Here is a 17,032-nt window from a genome sequence, read left to right on the forward strand (position 1 = left end):
ATTTATGATAGCCTGAAACTGGAAATAACCCAAATGTCCAATAAAAGGAAAAGCAAAATGTAATTATGTATGGATATAGCCATACAATAGAAAACCACTTAGCCATTAAAAGAATCGACTATTCATACATGCCACAACATGGGTAAGTCTCAAAATAATTATGCTGAGTTAAAGAAGTCAGATAAAAGGACGAGAGACTCTTGGGAACTGAATTAATATGATAACAGTGGGACTACAGGAAGGAGAGGAAGTATTTTAGCTTTATTTCAAAAATAGAATTGACAAGGCTTGATAATGAGATGATGGCTAGACAGGGCATAGACTCTGAGGTCTTTCTCTAGCTTATGCTATATATGTTTCTCTATGTGAATCATCACCTATTTGGCGGTAAGGATTATGTGAAAGACGGTGCTTAAGTATATTAGATGATATGACAAGCTAACTCTTTAATATTGATCCCATGATAATTCCACAGTCCCCTAAAAGAAACATCCAGTAAGCAAACTATCAAATCTTGACAGCTCAAGGAAAATAAACTTATGTTTTGGCTTTTTAATAAAAATGAGTATAGATAACTAGTAAAAGTATAATATTAGTTAGAGAAAATGAAGAAGAAGACAAAGAAAAATGGGATCCCTAGAGTCAGTCTCATGGATAAGAGAGAACAAAGGGTTGAGAGCAGAAAGAGAGTGAGGAAGGAAATAGATTCTGACCAGAAATCTCAGGGAAAAAGAACAAGGAACTGATGTGGAAAGCAGCAAACTTTATGGACGTTTTGTTAATTTAATTCCTCTGTCATTCTAGCATATATTACTTTGTGTGGTTGGATTTATTGGCTCAGTCGATCCAAGGTCTATAATTAATTGCAGCTCATAAGAGGCAGTGTCAGTTGTGGTCAAGGGCATGGCTTCCAGAGACTGTATTTCCATCTCTGACCTTAACAACCATTTAAGCCTCTGAACATCTGTTTCCTTATCTGTAAAATGGTATCACTCCTACCTCTTAGAGATATCGTATTAACAAAAGATTAAAAGAAATTGTGTACAGTGAGCACTTAGCATTGCTTTTAATCCATAGTAAGGGCACAATAAATTGGTCTTCTTTTTCTCCTTCTCCTCTTTGTCATTATTATTATTATTATTATTATTATTATTATTGTCATTGTTAGCACCGCTATGTTGCCAGTGATGATTGGAAAAAGCTTTAATCTCCCAAGAAGTCATTAGAAAAGAAGGGCATATTTTAGTGTTTATTATCAGAAGTGATCATATCACTCATTCTCCTCCAAGTGATTTATTTATATATGCTATTTCATTAGTATTTTTTATACAGTGTGAAAAAAAGAGCATGGCTTAGTGATGAAGCAAATAAATAGGAATTCAGTGACCGTGGTCCTGCTTGCTCTCTAATTTCTGTTTGGTTTAAGCAAGTAATTTAAATTTCTTGCCCCTTAATATCCTCAACTGAAATAGAAATGAATATTCAGATTAATAGTCACATAGGGCTATTAGAAATGTCTAAGTAGAGTACATACCGATTTTAATACTATTTAAATACAGAACTTTCTAGAAGGCTAAGTAGGGTGCATAAGTTAGCTTAGTTCTGTAGAATCGACACTAAGGCACAAAGAACTCCATGCCACACCGAAGTTCATTGACATAGCTAGGTTTACAAATAGTTACTATCAAGTGTTTCTAGTACATGTTATTTCATCCAATAGAAAATAGACCCTACCAGTTCAAATATCTGGTTGCATTCCCTTCACAGTCATGGCTGCCTTTTATGTTCAGTCAGCAGGGTTCTTCTTGTCTTGTTTCAGGCTTTGTGGATTTGACCCTCCACGACCAGGTTCACCTTTTGGAATGTGCCTGGCTGGAGATCCTGATGATCGGTCTCGTCTGGCGCTCCATGGAGCACCCAGGGAAGCTCCTGTTTGCTCCCAACTTGCTCCTGGACAGGTGAGTGACCTGGCTGTGGCTTGGAGGATGAATATCCTTCATAATCCCCAGTCGATTCCCCAAACTCTCTTATTGAGTGCACCACAAAACTTCCAACTACATTTATGTTTGCTCTATAAATGGGTGAATCTGGGTGATGAAGGCCAGTCGAGTTCACAGAAATCTATGAATACCTTTCTGCTAGGCATCTCCCTCAATTAGCTCTATTATTTTAAAAATATATATGTATATGAATATGTATATCTATACCGTGTCTGGTATTTTCACGGTGAAAATATATGTATATATGTATGTGTATCTATGGATATGTGTATGTGTGGGTATTTATAAAACTAGGAACTGTAATTTTCTAATTCTGCTTTCATCTTGTGTTATATAAAAGAAATGATAGATAACTTTCCTTTAATTAAAAAGTTTTTTTGGGGGAAGAGGGGGACCATGTACATACAAACCACAATAGCTTTTGCATTTCCTTTTCCAATCTTCCCATCAGTCAATGAGGAAATCTGACCAAAGTTCTGAAGGCCATTTCATAAAAGTTGCTCATTTTATAAAATGAAGAAAGAAATTTAACTCTGGGTGGTGAACTCACACTGTAGTATACATGTGATGTACTATTGAATTGTACGCTTGAAACCCATATAATTTTGTTAACCAATGTCACCCCAATAAATTCATGAAAAAAAAAAAAAAAGAAAAAGAAAAAATACCAACGACAACAAAAAAGAAAATGAAGATTTTACTTTTCAAGCTTTCTACCTTATTTAACATATTCGATTTGGGTTGACTGAGAATGCGAGTCCCATTGTTCTTTTTGTTTTCAGGCATTACTTAGAGTAATAGGATTAGACATTACTTGACAGCAGCTACCACTGAGGGAGTCCGTCCCTACCTGGCATCGGGCAAATGCTTTACATATATGACCTCATTTAATTATCACAGCACTCCTAGGAAACTTGCCATTCACATTTTACCAGCTTCAGAGACACTCTGCATCAAGCACCAAGCTAGCTAAGGTGGGAGCCAGGACTGGAATTCGAGACCTATCCAGCTGTGGCCTCCTTTCCTGTGTTCATGTTCTTGCTGCTGCTGCCTTTAGTCTCAGATATCCCTTGTCATTGTGGGTCACATCACAATTGGAATGGAAAAGGACCATCTTCTAACTGTTTCTCGCTAACCTGTTTTGCCTCTGCTCAGCAGTCTAAGGCTGCCACGTTGCCCACGACGCATCATTGCACGTTCCTTTGCACGAGAGTGCCACATCATCTCCCCATCTCCTGTCCTGCTCCGGCCAAACTCCCTGGAGCAGTTACAGCAACATTGATTTAAGCCCTGGAGAAGTATACAGGTGTTGGTTCCTGTTTGGTCATTGTGTGTTACTACAGCTTTTGAAAAATCGTGACGATACTGTCCAAGAAGCAGATTTTGCCGTCCGTGAAATAGTCTCCCATATCGGTTTCACAAAATCATGGAGGACGGCCACTAGTCTTACTTCTTAGGACTGCCCTCACATCATATTCCTTCAGCCTTCTAGAAGATGTCTGCACAGTGCTCTGACCCTTTTTTCGTTCCCTTCCCTTCCTTTTTTCCGCTTGTCTTGTTATTCATTTCCTTCCCATATCTTTTCTCCTCTGTTTTCCTTCGCTTTCCTCTTCCCTTCTTTCTTCACGCATCTCCTCTAACTCCTCCTCCCACTTTTTCTTCTTCTTTTAAAAACACTTTCCTGTTTACAGTAGTGTGGCTCTGTGACCAAGTTATAGCCAATTTGCAGATGAAAATCTCAGACCTTGTGCATGTTTTCCTGCTGCGGATCGGAATGTGTCTTCAATGTTCAGATGTTTTGGACATTCCTAACTGAACTGGTCTGCTTCATGATTTACCACCTCATTCAGACCACCTCCTTCATATCTATCTTCCTAGGGACACACTTCCTGAGAACAGTCATCGAGTCATTGCATTTTAAATACGAACAGGGTTGTGACATTACCTCACTCCAGTGAACTCATTTTGCCAATGAGGTGATATTGCCTAGGATTTCATCAGCCACCTGCTTCTCTTTCTTTCCCACAAACTCTCGACTGTGGTTAATTTTCTCCCATATCTCTCACTGCAGTATGAGTGAATAAAAATTCTCATCTCCATCCATTCCTCCTTTCTAAAACTCCAGATTTAAAGTCCCTACTTTTTCTAGATCAGGATTTCTCAGTTTCTGCACTACTGACATTGTTGGTTAGACCATTCTTCTTGTGGGTGACTGTCCTGTACATGTTAGGATGTTTAACAGCATCCCTGGACCCTACTAGATGCTCATAGCACCCCTCCTCCCCAGGAAACATTATCTTCCTTATCAAGTTTGTTCCTTTTCTTTTTTCTCTATATTAGTGACATCGGCATTCACCTAGACATAGAAGCTATGAAGTTTAAATTTAACCATGGATTACACTCCTCCCTTCACCAGATTATCTAGTTGACTATCAAGTCACTTCTGAACTGTTTCTGAAACCTATACCTCCCTCTTGTCTCCATTCCTTTGCCCGAGGACACATTCTTCTTGTCCTTCCCCAGATGATTGCCTCTCTTGCCCGGCCATCGCTCCTCTTTCCTGTAGTCAATTCCTCACAGTGCTGCTAGAGATTTTGTTCTAAGGCTCAGCTGGGGTCCCGATGCTTCCTTACTCAGCTTTCATTGGCTCTCTTCATTCTGCAGAAGGTCCCATCTAGATTTCTTATCTTGATAATTATGAATCCCTTTTGCAAGTGTCACAAACACAAACATCGGCAGAGCTGGTCAAATGATGTAAATGAGGAAGGCCAATGGGTCCAAAAACAGAGTCCTGGGGCTTCGGTGAGCCTGGTGAGTTCTTGCCACCCAAGCTAAAAATAACCGTGCATTAAAATCAGCCTGAGAACCATGAATGTAACTTTAACCGCAAGTTTTTCTTCCACTGCTTCTGAAAAGCCCTCTACTTTTAAGATTCCCTATCAGAACCTTATCCATTCTTTTAAAGCTCATTTCAGATGTCATTCTTCCATAAAACTTTCCTTCAAACTCTCTCCTCTTCAGGCAGAAAGTAGCCTTTCTTTTGTCTGAGTTCTCATTGTGTTTGGTTTGTACTTCTCTTCATCTCATTCTGCCGTATGTCAGTTATAATTGTATGTGTTACCTTCCTTATAAGCTCATCAAGTTCTTGTGGGCAGGAGCCAGATCTTGTTCATCTTTTTGTTACCTCCAATATACAGAGTCATCCATGAGTCCCATTGAATGCTGGTTAATTGCAATGGTCAAGGTCACTCGGATGGTTTACGGCAGTCAGGAGAACCCACATCTTCTGATGGTCATTTCAGTTGTTCTTGTCATCAAACTCACTCACCTCTTATTTATTACTACGCATCAATTCCTGGCTTAATCCCTTGCAGAATTTGCAGAAATTAATATCTATATGTTTTGGAAGGAGTTTTTTAAATTACTAAATGCATTTGATTTAGGCTTGCACTTCTGCTTATACTCTACAAAACTGTTATGTGACTTTTAAATTCCAAATGCGGATAAGCAAAGGATCTTTTCCCCCATAACTAAACCCACTACGAAATTAAATCCTCAAGATTCGAATACATTTAATACTTAGATACATGTTAATGCTTAGAAAATTATATAAATAAATGTATATTATGTAAATAGTATAAAATGTAAAAACTAAAATATGATCTAAATGTAAAATTTTTTACACTTTTCTAATTATTAACATGCACCTAAATATTAGGAAATTTCAGTATCCTCTTGTACCCTCTTGGTCTTAGAGGATAACTGCTTTTGATGACATTGATATACACATAACAGTAAAAGCAATTGTGACCAGGAGCCCATTGGAAATGGTATACATCTGGAAGGTGGCTTTTGCGTGATGACTGAGAGCATTGTTTATGTTGTTGCCTCGCAGGCTGGCAACCTCCTTGACAGCATTTCCTCTCTGATTATCCTGCGTCACCCTGATCTCTATGTTGCTTTTCCCCATCTTATTGTTCACAGGAAACACTGTTTTGTTTTTGTTTTTTGTAATAAAATATAGAAATCCATAAGCTTCGAAGCTAAATGTTTGAAAGCCGATAAGCAGAAGACGAGTGTTAGCTTTATCATTTTTATTTTATCTCAGGTTTACTGACATTAACTTTGAAAATTCTGCCACCTCCATAGGCTGTTTACCTTTGCATAGAAATAGGGAAAAGAGAAGGCCAGAAGTCAAGCAGGCCTGTCGCCCATGGATTACCAGGGTTACTAACTGAAGACAGGGGTTTGCCTGTGATTAATTATAATGATGTCCTGTTCTCACAAACCTTTGCAAATCCTGGCATTTGTGCTTTCCAAGGCTATCAAGAGGGTAGAATTTACCCCAGGCTTTCCTTGTAATTACTCCAATGTTAGTATTGGCAAATGGGGTTTAGTGATTACAGGAACATAAAAACCTGTTGGGTTGCCATCTCGCATTTGTGAGCACGGGACACATTTTCTATCTTGCATCCTTTTAAAAAAAACGTTATGCCTGATTTACAACCCTGATGACAGCGCATGATATCTTGATTCTGGTAGCATGTAACTTTCCTGGTAGTCATATGCTTGAAAGCTAATTTTATCCTCGCCATGCTTAGCCTACCCACAATTTCCAGTTCTCCCCTGAATCCCGTAGCAGTGAGTTCCAAGCACTTAATGCAGTCATCACTTTCTGTGAAAACCAAGAAATAAAGGTTATTATAAGGTATAAATAAAGAACCCAGTAATTTCTTTTAGTGTGTGTGTGTGTGTGTGTGTGTGTGTGTGTGTGTGTGTGTTTTATAAGAGGAAAGTTAAAGATAATAAGAAGGCCTGTGAAAGTAATTGGGAAATGGAGAAAACTCATTTTCCATTCTAGCACCTAATCCTTTGGTGTGTTTTGGCACCAGAAAACACAAAATATGTCCTCTGTGTCAACTCCGAGTGCACCTCTTCATTTAGTCCTGCTTGAGTGCTCACACTAGAAAAACATAGATGGAAAACAGAAGCAGAAGTGTTTGCCTCAGACTGTTCCTTGTGGGGTCTCTGTTTTCGCAGGAGTAAAGTTTGCAATCGCTGGAAGGCAGGTGTGATGTTGAAGAAACAATGTAAATTGCTTGTTCAGTGAGACTATCCAATTTCCAAGGCACTGTGTAATTCTGTTTTGCAGGCACCATCGGGCTAACAAATTCTGAAAAATATTTGTGGATTTCTCAGTAAAGCCAAAGCACTCTCTTTCAACTCTTATTCACTCTCAGAGAAAAAAACTATTCATCCATTTGAAAAGCAGGGTTTAATTGGACATACAGAATATTCCCTCTACCTAGCTTCTGGCCAGAGGGTTGTTGATGTAGCTCTTTCCATCACTCCCGCATCAGGAGGCTTTGCCTGTAGGAAATAGTTCTGGACAACAGAAAGTTCTTTTATTTGTAGGCATGGAAGAGGAATAAGTTTTCTCAAGAGAAAAACAGTTTGCTGCGCTCAAAGAACAGTTTGCCTCTTCTACTAAATAGCAGATCGTTTTGAGGAGATAAATTCATTTTAAATAGGAAAAAAAAGTCATTTTCTAGAAGAAAGAGCATTCTCATTTTACCTGTTTATTGTAAATATTTCAGAAAAATGTGAATAAAAATATGCAAACAAAATAATGTTTCCAGCAGAGCTTTCATTAGCTTTTCTTTTATAATTGATTTTTTTTTTCCCATGTAAAACTTGTAAATTCTTTGCAGATTTTTTTTTTTTTTAACTTGGAAAAGTGAAAACTAGAGTTCTGAAGTAAGTTGATGAATTCAGAATGTCCTCCCTCCAAATTTTCTCGGGCATGAAGAGGAAGACCTCCCTTTCAATTCCCTGTTCAGATTTCTCCCCTTTGAAAAATGGGTGCTACACTGACAGGGAGCAGTAGCTAGGGGAGCAGATGTGGGAGGAGGGAGTGAGCGTCCTATCGGCAAAGTCAATCCGTGGCTGTTTAGTTACTCCAGTACCTTTGCCCTGAATTCCCTCCATAACTTTCCAGAAGTGCTTTGGTTGGCCCCATTTGTATTTTAAGAACTTTGTTCAGAATGTTTTTTTTTTTTATTTTTTTTATTTTTGCTCTACCTTACAGAAATGGCTGGAAGTAATGTGCTGGATTATCTTCTATACTTTCTATATTTCAACCATCGGATGAGAATATAGGTAGCAAAGAGTTTTACTAGTTTGTATTCTCACTCCAAATCCACTGATTCTTTTGAGTTCTGAGCACCTAATTACTTAATAGCAGATACCAATTGATTGATTCTTACAAGTCTTTGGATTAGCGTTCTGACAAATCTTGGGAAATGAAACTGTAAAAAATTGAGGCCAAAAGAAGGGAGAAATTAGCCAAACTGTCATATTACCTCTGTTGGAAAATGATTCCAAGTATCTATTGGACAAAAAAAATTGCATTATACACTGTAAATGGGTCAATGATGGGATATGTGAATTACATCTCAATAAAAATATTAAACACACACACACACACACACAATGGAATTTCAGGAAAAGTCAATTTGACCAACAAGATCGTCAATCATAAAAGTGCTTATAGGGGTTCTATTGGAAAAGGTAAAAAACAAAACATTCAAATCAAGGTTTCTCCTTAAAGACAACAGCAATTAGCTAGCATTATGTTCTAAAGCTTGCTAAGGCACAAGTCTTTTAACTCCTCAAGAGGAATAAGCTTATAAATAGTAAGGATCCACTGAGTATAAAATCGCTCCAGAGGAAAAGGCATAATTCCAACCAAAGAATTAATCCTGTGTGGGAGGTTAATTTGACTTTTCTTACATTTTATATACCACTTTATTTTTGTGTTTACCATGTATTATTAACACTAAACCACCAGCTTAATAGATTTAAAATATAATCAAAATAGTGTTTTTGATGATGTAATTCTAAAATATCTTAATCTTATTTAAGTCATCATGCTACACAGGGAAAATCAAGTAATCCACCTCTCATATCTGCTTTAATCCTAATTACCAAAAAAGATCTTTATTTGTTTTAGTGAGTGCCATTAAAGCCCAGTGATAAAGGGAAATGGCCAAATTCAAGTCTGTGCTAGTTGGAATTCAGTTTAAGTCAATTTATTTATTGAATACTACCATATCTCTAGGATTGTGCATGATACTGGAGATATGAAAAAGGGATGTGTAAGAGGCATTCATCTATCCTCAGAGATTTTACTGTCTAGTGCTTAACTGATATTAGTGTACAAATGAATATAAGAAAAAGCAAGCCATTATAAGCAGGCCTGCACTGCATCCCACATTATTTATATCTAGTTTATCTTCTGCCATCACCCCCCTTTTTAAAAATTGAAATGTAATTGCCATATAACGTTATAGTAGTTTTAGGGGTACGACATAATGATTCAATATGTGTATATATTGCAAAATGATCACCACAATAAGTCTAGTTAACATCTGTCACCAAAACAGTTACAATTTTTTTTCTTGTAGTAAGAACTTATAGTTTCTTTAAGAACTCGATGTCTTAGTTTTCAGTGTACAGGTCTTTCACCTCCATGTTTCATTTTATTCCTAGGTATTTTCTTTGCATTGATGCAATTGTGAATGGGATTGTTTTCTTAATTTCTCCTTCTAATAGTTTTTTATTAGTGTATAAAAACTCAGCTGCTTTTTGTATACTAATTTTTATCCTTCAACTTTATAGAATTAGTTTATTAGTTCTAACAGTTTTTTGGTGGAGTCTTTAAAATTTTCTGTATATAATATTATGTTATCTGCAAATAGTGACAGTTTTTCTTCTTCCTTTCCAATTTATATGCCTTTTATTTATTTTTCTTGCCTAATTGCCCTGGCTAGGACTTCCAAAACTATGCTGTCTAAAAGCAGTGAGTGCGGGCATCCTTGTTTGCCTCGTTCCTGATCTTAGAGAAAAAGCTTTCAGCTTTTCACTATTGAGTATGATGTAAGCTGTGTGCTTGTTATATGTGGCCTTTATTATGTTGAGATACGTTCCCTCTACACCACTCTGTTGATAGTTTTTATTATAAATGGATGTTGAATCTTGTTAAATCTTTTTTTTAACCTATTAAGATAACCATAAAATTTTTATCCTTTATTTTGTTAATATGGTGCATCATATTGATTGATTTGTGAATGTTGAACCATTCTTGCATCCCTGGAATAAATCTTGCTCGATCATGGTGTATGATCCTTTTAATGTATTGTTAAATTCAGTTTGCTAATATTTTGTTAAGTACTTTTGCATCTGTGTTCATCTGTAATTTGTTTTCTTGCAGTGTCTTTGGTTTTGGTATCAGGCTAAAGCTAGTCTCATAAAATGAGTTTGGAAGTATTCTCTTCCCTTCTATTTTTTAAAAACGTTTGTAATGCACTGAGATTAATTTTTCTTTAAGCATTTGGTAAAATTCACCATTGAAGCTGTCTGGTCCTGGACTCTTCTTTTTTGGCATGTGTTTGATTACTAATGCAATCTCCTTACTAGTCATTTGCTTGCTCAGATTTTCTTTTCTCTATGATTCAGTCTTGACAATTTGTATATTTCTAGGAATTTATCCATTTCTTCTAGACTATTCAATTTGTTGGCAAATGATTGTTCATAGTAGTCTCATAATCCTTTTGATTTCTGTGCTATCAGCTGTAGCTCTATCATTTTCTAATGGATATGGATTCTAAGTGAAAAATCAATCTCTTGTTTTATGCTTGCTTTTTATAAACTGATTCCACTGTTGACATTTTTATGCTAGCATGAAGATACTTATTATTCATTGATCCTGACTAAAAGCATACTATGTTATTGATATAACTGTAAAAGCGAGGTTATTCCATATATTGGTCCTTTGGAGCTGGCAGGAGGGTAGCAGGGGATTTTGGCAGAGGTTTATCAATCTCTGTGGTGGATAACCGCAGTTTACACATCTTTGAAATATTACTTATATCAAGATGTTAGTACTGGTTGAGTATTTTCCTATATGACAGCTCTTAATTTTATGAGTGGATGGAGTTTTGACTTCAAAGTAAATTAAGTTATTAGGTCTATTTCCATTTCTTGTTGAAAGTTGAAATTGTCTTTATTATTAGTGGCATGGTTATAAGCCCTTATGATCTATAATTAAGTTCTAATCTCTTTTCTTGATATTATTGATTTCTCCCTGTGGGCTCTTAATTCAATGAATAAGGATAAGATTTCTCTTCTGATGCTTCTAGAGGCATTTTTAAGACATTAAATATTCCTATTTGTTATTTTACCTGCATTTTTATTTTATCAAATGAAAAGGAGATATAAAAAGCACACTGTCAGTTTTTCTTTGGTTGTCTATCACAGCAGAGAATCAATTTCTTAATCTGTTTACGTATTTACCACTCGCCGTGGGCACAGATTCTAAGATCCATCATGACTTCATTGTTGGAAAATAGGAGGTACCCAAAATGTGATGATGATAAGAAAAAGTTACTGCATACCCCTGATAAAGCAAGGGCTTCTCCTATATCATTTGATACATGTCCAAGTGAGCCTGCGACTGAATCCATCTTAGCCTCTGAGGCGAGCAGAGCCTGACTGAGCCCTTAATTCAGTGTGGCTATGGTGTGGCATGTGGGGATGAAGCTTTCAAATGTGTGGTCTCGAAAGGATGGCAGTGCTATCGATAGGAATTAGGAAGACAGGAAAGAGTAGGTGTTGAGGAAATTAAATGTGTCTTTCCTTATACATTCTGGGCTTAAGATATAGTGAGCATATACTGAAGGTCATGTCCAGCAGAAAGTTGGATCTCACAGAGAGATGGAGATAAAAAACTGGAAATAAAAGATTTGAGTCTTCTCCATAGTTAAAAGTGTGGAATGGATGTAATAAGTAGGCATGACAGTGGAGAAGGAGGTGTCCAAAGGGCTGAGGAAAGGCCTCTTAAAAGGCTGAGCTTTAGGAGTTATAAGTAGAAAAAAATCCCAGCCTGGTGTTAAATCAGAGTTGTTTGAGATGTAGAAGCACAAAGTCTCCGATTCCAAGGAAGGGCTAGCTTTCAAAAAAAAAAAAAAAAAAAGCATGGTGAATTATACCAAATACTACAGAGAGGTGGGCAGGAATAAGAAGGGGGAATAAGGATTTGTTAATTATGGGGTTAACGTTGTCTCTAAAGAGAGGATTTTTAGTGAAAAGGTAAGGAAAGCAGTATACATTTGTTAAATGAAAGCATAATGTATGAATGAGAAAATGGGTAGGGAAAATGAGAGAGAGGGAGTACGAACTCGCTTTTTTGAGATGTTCAGTAATGGGAAGCAGTGGAGCTCTAGTTCTTGACAGCAGTGCTATGAAGGGGCAACTGGTATCCTATCTCCATGCAATGATGTCCAGTGAGAATTTTTTTGGTAGCATTATGAGCGCATAGATTTTTGCTTATTCAGTGTGTATGAATCGATTGATTTGTTATCCTTTTTTGATGTTCAAGTAGTCCTATCTTTGGCGGATGAGAATTCCTTCATGTCGGCCTTTGTGTGATTTGAATATAAGCCTTTCATCTCCGGTGCCTCTTTGCTGAAGAGCATAGTAACATCTCTCATCCTCATATTGCAAATTTTCTGCCCCAGATTTGGAATCAGCTGTTTCTATAATGGACCCTTGTTTATTTCAGAGAAATCGGAATTGAGAACTCAAGATTGGCACGTGCTGTGTTCACTACTTTAGAGTTGCCTTAGCTTCTTCGCCTTTTAAATGGATTAAATTCGGATATAAGCACCTTATTTTATACTGATATTTTCAATTCAAACTTTGATTTCTAACAACATAAATATTATTACTCATTTCATTATCTTTCATTGTGTGAAAATATTTAAAAAATAATAATTCCAGTCTTTCTACTAACAATTACACCAGTTAATACAGTTGAAGATTTCTAAGTAGCTCTGTTTGTCTTTCAATTATATTCCACTGAGAATAGAAAATCAAAATATTGTGTTTTGCAGACGCTTGAAATAACTCTTCTCTCTGATGCCACCAGCTTGATATAAAGTAAGAATCATTCATTTCAACTTGCTTTTCCTTTTTATATTTTTTATTTAATTTTTTTGAATATATAAAATATTTGTTTCCAAAGTCAAAATTTTTATAACCAGGTTATTCAGAGTCTAACTTCATTACTAGCCCCTCCACTGGATGCCCCTTATAATATCATATTTGAATTAAGATTGGCTACATATGATGAATATAAGTATGTATATATATTTATATGTAATCGTATCCTGACTCCATACACAAAAATAACATATTATATATAATCTGCACATTGTTTTGAAGATTACTACATATATATATTTAAAGATCTTCTTTATTCCTTTTTATGATTATTTTATAAGCTGTTGGGTGGAATCCCTTATCCATGGGTTTGTAGGTTATTTCCAATCTTGTGCTATAAACAACAACAACAAAAAGGCCATAATAAATAACTTTGTGAATAAGTCATTTCGTACTTTTCTTAGTTGTCTTTGTGACATATTACTAAAAGTAGGTTCAAAGGTACATGCATATGCAATTTTGCTAGATATTGAAAAATTTACTATCGATGATATCGTATCATAGTGCTTTTTTACCAATCTGTTTCTCCACAGCCTCTCCAACAGAATATGTTGCCAAACTTTTGGATTTTGTTTCCTCGATTTTTAGGAGCTCCGTATAGACCAACTTTTCTCGATATAAATTGTCAATATCTTTTCTCGAATTCTCATTTTCATTTAAACTGTTTATGCTAAATTTTGAGTAAAAAGCTTTCATAAAATAAGTTTTATAGCAGAAATATATTCATCTTTTATTTTATTGGGAGGGTTTTTCTGTCCCTTAGCTATAATTATATTCACTTCTTCTTGCTTCTGATACTTTTTAATCTTACATTTTGGGTCCATTTGGAATTTATCCTGATATACAGTATGCAAGAAAGGTTGACTTTTATATTTTTCCAGATGGCTTTTCTGTTTTTCCAACACCATTTATAAAAAAGTCACTATTTTTCTCAAGTGCTTTGAGATGGACCCTTAATTATACACTGAATTTCTTTATAAACTTAAGTCTTTTTATAAAATTTTAATTATCTGCTAAGATTTGTCTATGAGTCAACATCACATAGCTTTATTTATAGCAGCTCCAAATTGTAGCATAATTAATGTGAGAGATATTTCTCATATATCTCTCCAATACTGCCTTTTGATATTTTAGGGTTTTATAGGTTCCTTTTTTTTTTCTTTCCATGCAAACTTTAGAATGAACTTAACTCCATTAGAAAGTTTGTTGATAATTTTGTTGAGATCGTGTTAAATATAAATTGGCTTAGGGAGTATTAATGTCTTTATTATGTTGAATCTTCCTATCCAAGGTGTGCCTTTCCATTTGTTCAAATCTTTTATCGTATTTTTCAGAAGTGTTTTCAAGTATCCTTATATATATTTTGCATATATGTTAAAGATTATGTCTAGATATTTTATATATAATTTAAATAAATATATATAGTACGTATGTAATAATTGATTTATGCATGTTATTCTTATAGACTACAACCTTACTAAATTCTCTTCTTGTTTAGTTTTTCATTATTTGGGGGGTTACCTAATATACAATTGTCTCATCTGCAAATAAAGATTGTTTTACCTCTTTCTATCCTTAAGCATCTAAATGTTTTTTTAAATAAATTTATTTATTTATTTAAATTAGTTTCAAGTATATAGTACATTGGTTAGATATTTACATAGTTTATAAAACGATCCCCCTAATTACTCCTTCTCTCCTCTGGTTTTCCACCTAGCCAATATAGTAATGCTAACTGCATTCCCTATGCTATACTCCCCATCCCTGTGACCATCTATCAACTAATAATTTGTACTTCTTTAACCCTTCACCCCATTCTCCCAGCCCCCTAAAACCCCCTGCCCTCTGTCCATCACCAAATTGTCTACTATATTTGTGAGTCTGTTTTTGATTATTTTGTTCTTTTTGTTCCTTAGATTCCACATATAAGTAAAATTATATAGTATTTATCTTTCTCTGTCTGACTTATTTCACTCAGCATAATAACCTCTAGGTTCATCCATGTTTTTGCAAATGGTAGGATTTCATTTCCTTTAATGGCTGAGTAATATTCTATTGTATATATGAACCATAATTTCTTTATCCAATCATCTGTTGATGGGCGTTTAGGTTGCTTCCATATCTTGGCTATTGTAAATTGTGCTGCCATGAATATTGGAGAGCATAGATCTTTACAAATTATTATCTTGGTTTTCTTTGGATAAATATCCAGAAATGCAATTGCTGGGTCAAAGGTATATCCATTTTTAATTTTTTGAGAAACCTCCATACTGTTTTCCAGCATCTAAATGTTTTTTAAAAAATCTAATTGCATCAAATAATACCTCTAACATCTTATAGGTAGCAAATAGTAGCAAACAGTGGGCATCATTTCTTTGTTCTTATATATTCATATTATAAGAGTTTCTATGGACTTCTATATTATTGGGTGTTTTCATTAAGAATGAAGGTAACTGTCATTTTTGCATCATAATTCATAGGCAAGTTGGTTGTAAAATTTTCCCTTTGTATAGTCTTCGCATTTTGTTACCAATGTTACACATGCTTCATGAAACTAGCTTGAAGTTTTTTTCTTTCCTTTTCTATACTCTGGAAAGTTTAAGTAGCACTGGGATTATTTGAGCTTTAAAATGTTGGCAGAAATCTCTTTTGAAACCATCTGGATCCAGTGGCTCCCTCAGAGGAGACCTCCCTAGAATTTTTAATTCTTCTGTAATAATTGGTCTCTTTAAACGTTTTATGTCTTCTAGAGTCAGTTTTAATATTTTAAATCTGACAAAGTTACCATTTCATCTAGATTTTCGAGTTTATTGCATTGAGTTGGACAAAGTAGTTTCTGACTATTTTTTAAAAATTTTCTCTGATTTGATGGTTACTTTCACCTTATAATTTATTTTGTGTATTTATCCTTCTTTTAGAAAACTTAGGTCAGCTAGTGGTTTCGCTGTTGTGTCAATTATTTTCCCCAAAGAACTAGCTTAAATTTTTAAAAATTGTTCTAATCGTTTTCTACTTTCTAACCTGTTATAGTTTTAGCTTTATTAAGTCTTTCCTTTTGCTTTCAGTCAGTTAACTTTGTGGTTCTTTCTCTAGCTTTTGGAGTTCATATTTAATTCATTTATTTTTATTTCATAAAATAGGTAATTAATACAAAGAATTTTCTCAAAGTTCTGCTTTAGTTATGTACCATCGATTTCGATATATCTTGCTTTAATATACTTATTTCTAAAAATTCAGCAATTTCACATTTATTTTTCCTTTTCTTCAAGAGTTACTTAATGAAGAGTTTAAGTTGAGAGGGCATTTAAGTCTCTATTTTATACAGTCTACAGTTGGATTTTACTTTTTAGCCAATCTGAGAATATTTTTTAATAGATGAATTATACCAATTTATATTTATGGATATAGCCACTATGTCTGATTCAAGTTCTTTTTTTTTTTTTCACTTATTAAGTGGGCTCCTTTCTTTGCTGTTTTATTTATTTTACTTTTAGGTATGTTGCATTTTTGCTCTTTGTTCATTTAATATATATTGAGTCAATTTTTCCTTTGGAAACTGTTCGTTTCCTACTATGAGAAGTAGTAAAATTAGCGAGTACCTTAACATTCCTCAACTACCTTTTAATTTTAGCCATTAGGATTTTTTCAATGTTAAATTTTGTGGTGTTAAAAGTACTTAACGCTTTTACTACTTGATTTGTTGAATCAAATAATGTCAATTTACTCTGCTAACATCTGAGTTAATCTAATAATTTCTGTGACTCTTCCTTTCTCATCTTATTTTTATTACTTGTATTTTTAATTTATTGTTAGAGCTTATAATACTTTTTGTCACCCCTACCTCCAATTTTTAGTTTTAATGCTGTCATTAGATATGTTTAATGTCCCCCCTCAGACCATATGCTGGTGGCTCTCTAAATTTTTTTTTAATTTAAAAATGTTTCTAATTCTTTTTCTGCCTCTTTCATGGG

The 17,032-nt window shown here is 34.9% G+C and overlaps 1 protein-coding gene across 1 annotated transcript in view; it reads left to right on the forward strand.

The window, feature by feature from the left end:
* Positions 1-17,032, forward strand: part of ESR1 (estrogen receptor 1) — a 222,861-nt gene that overhangs the window by 160,879 nt on the left and 44,950 nt on the right. The window contains exon 9 of the mRNA XM_023532162.1: positions 1,820-1,958. Coding sequence (XP_023387930.1) covers positions 1,820-1,958 — 139 coding nt within the window. The remainder of the gene's footprint in view (positions 1-1,819; positions 1,959-17,032) is intronic.

The sequence above is a fragment of the Pteropus vampyrus genome, unplaced genomic scaffold (assembly GCF_000151845.1).
Source record: "Pteropus vampyrus isolate Shadow unplaced genomic scaffold, Pvam_2.0 Scaffold78, whole genome shotgun sequence".
NCBI lineage: Eukaryota > Metazoa > Chordata > Mammalia > Chiroptera > Pteropodidae > Pteropus > Pteropus vampyrus.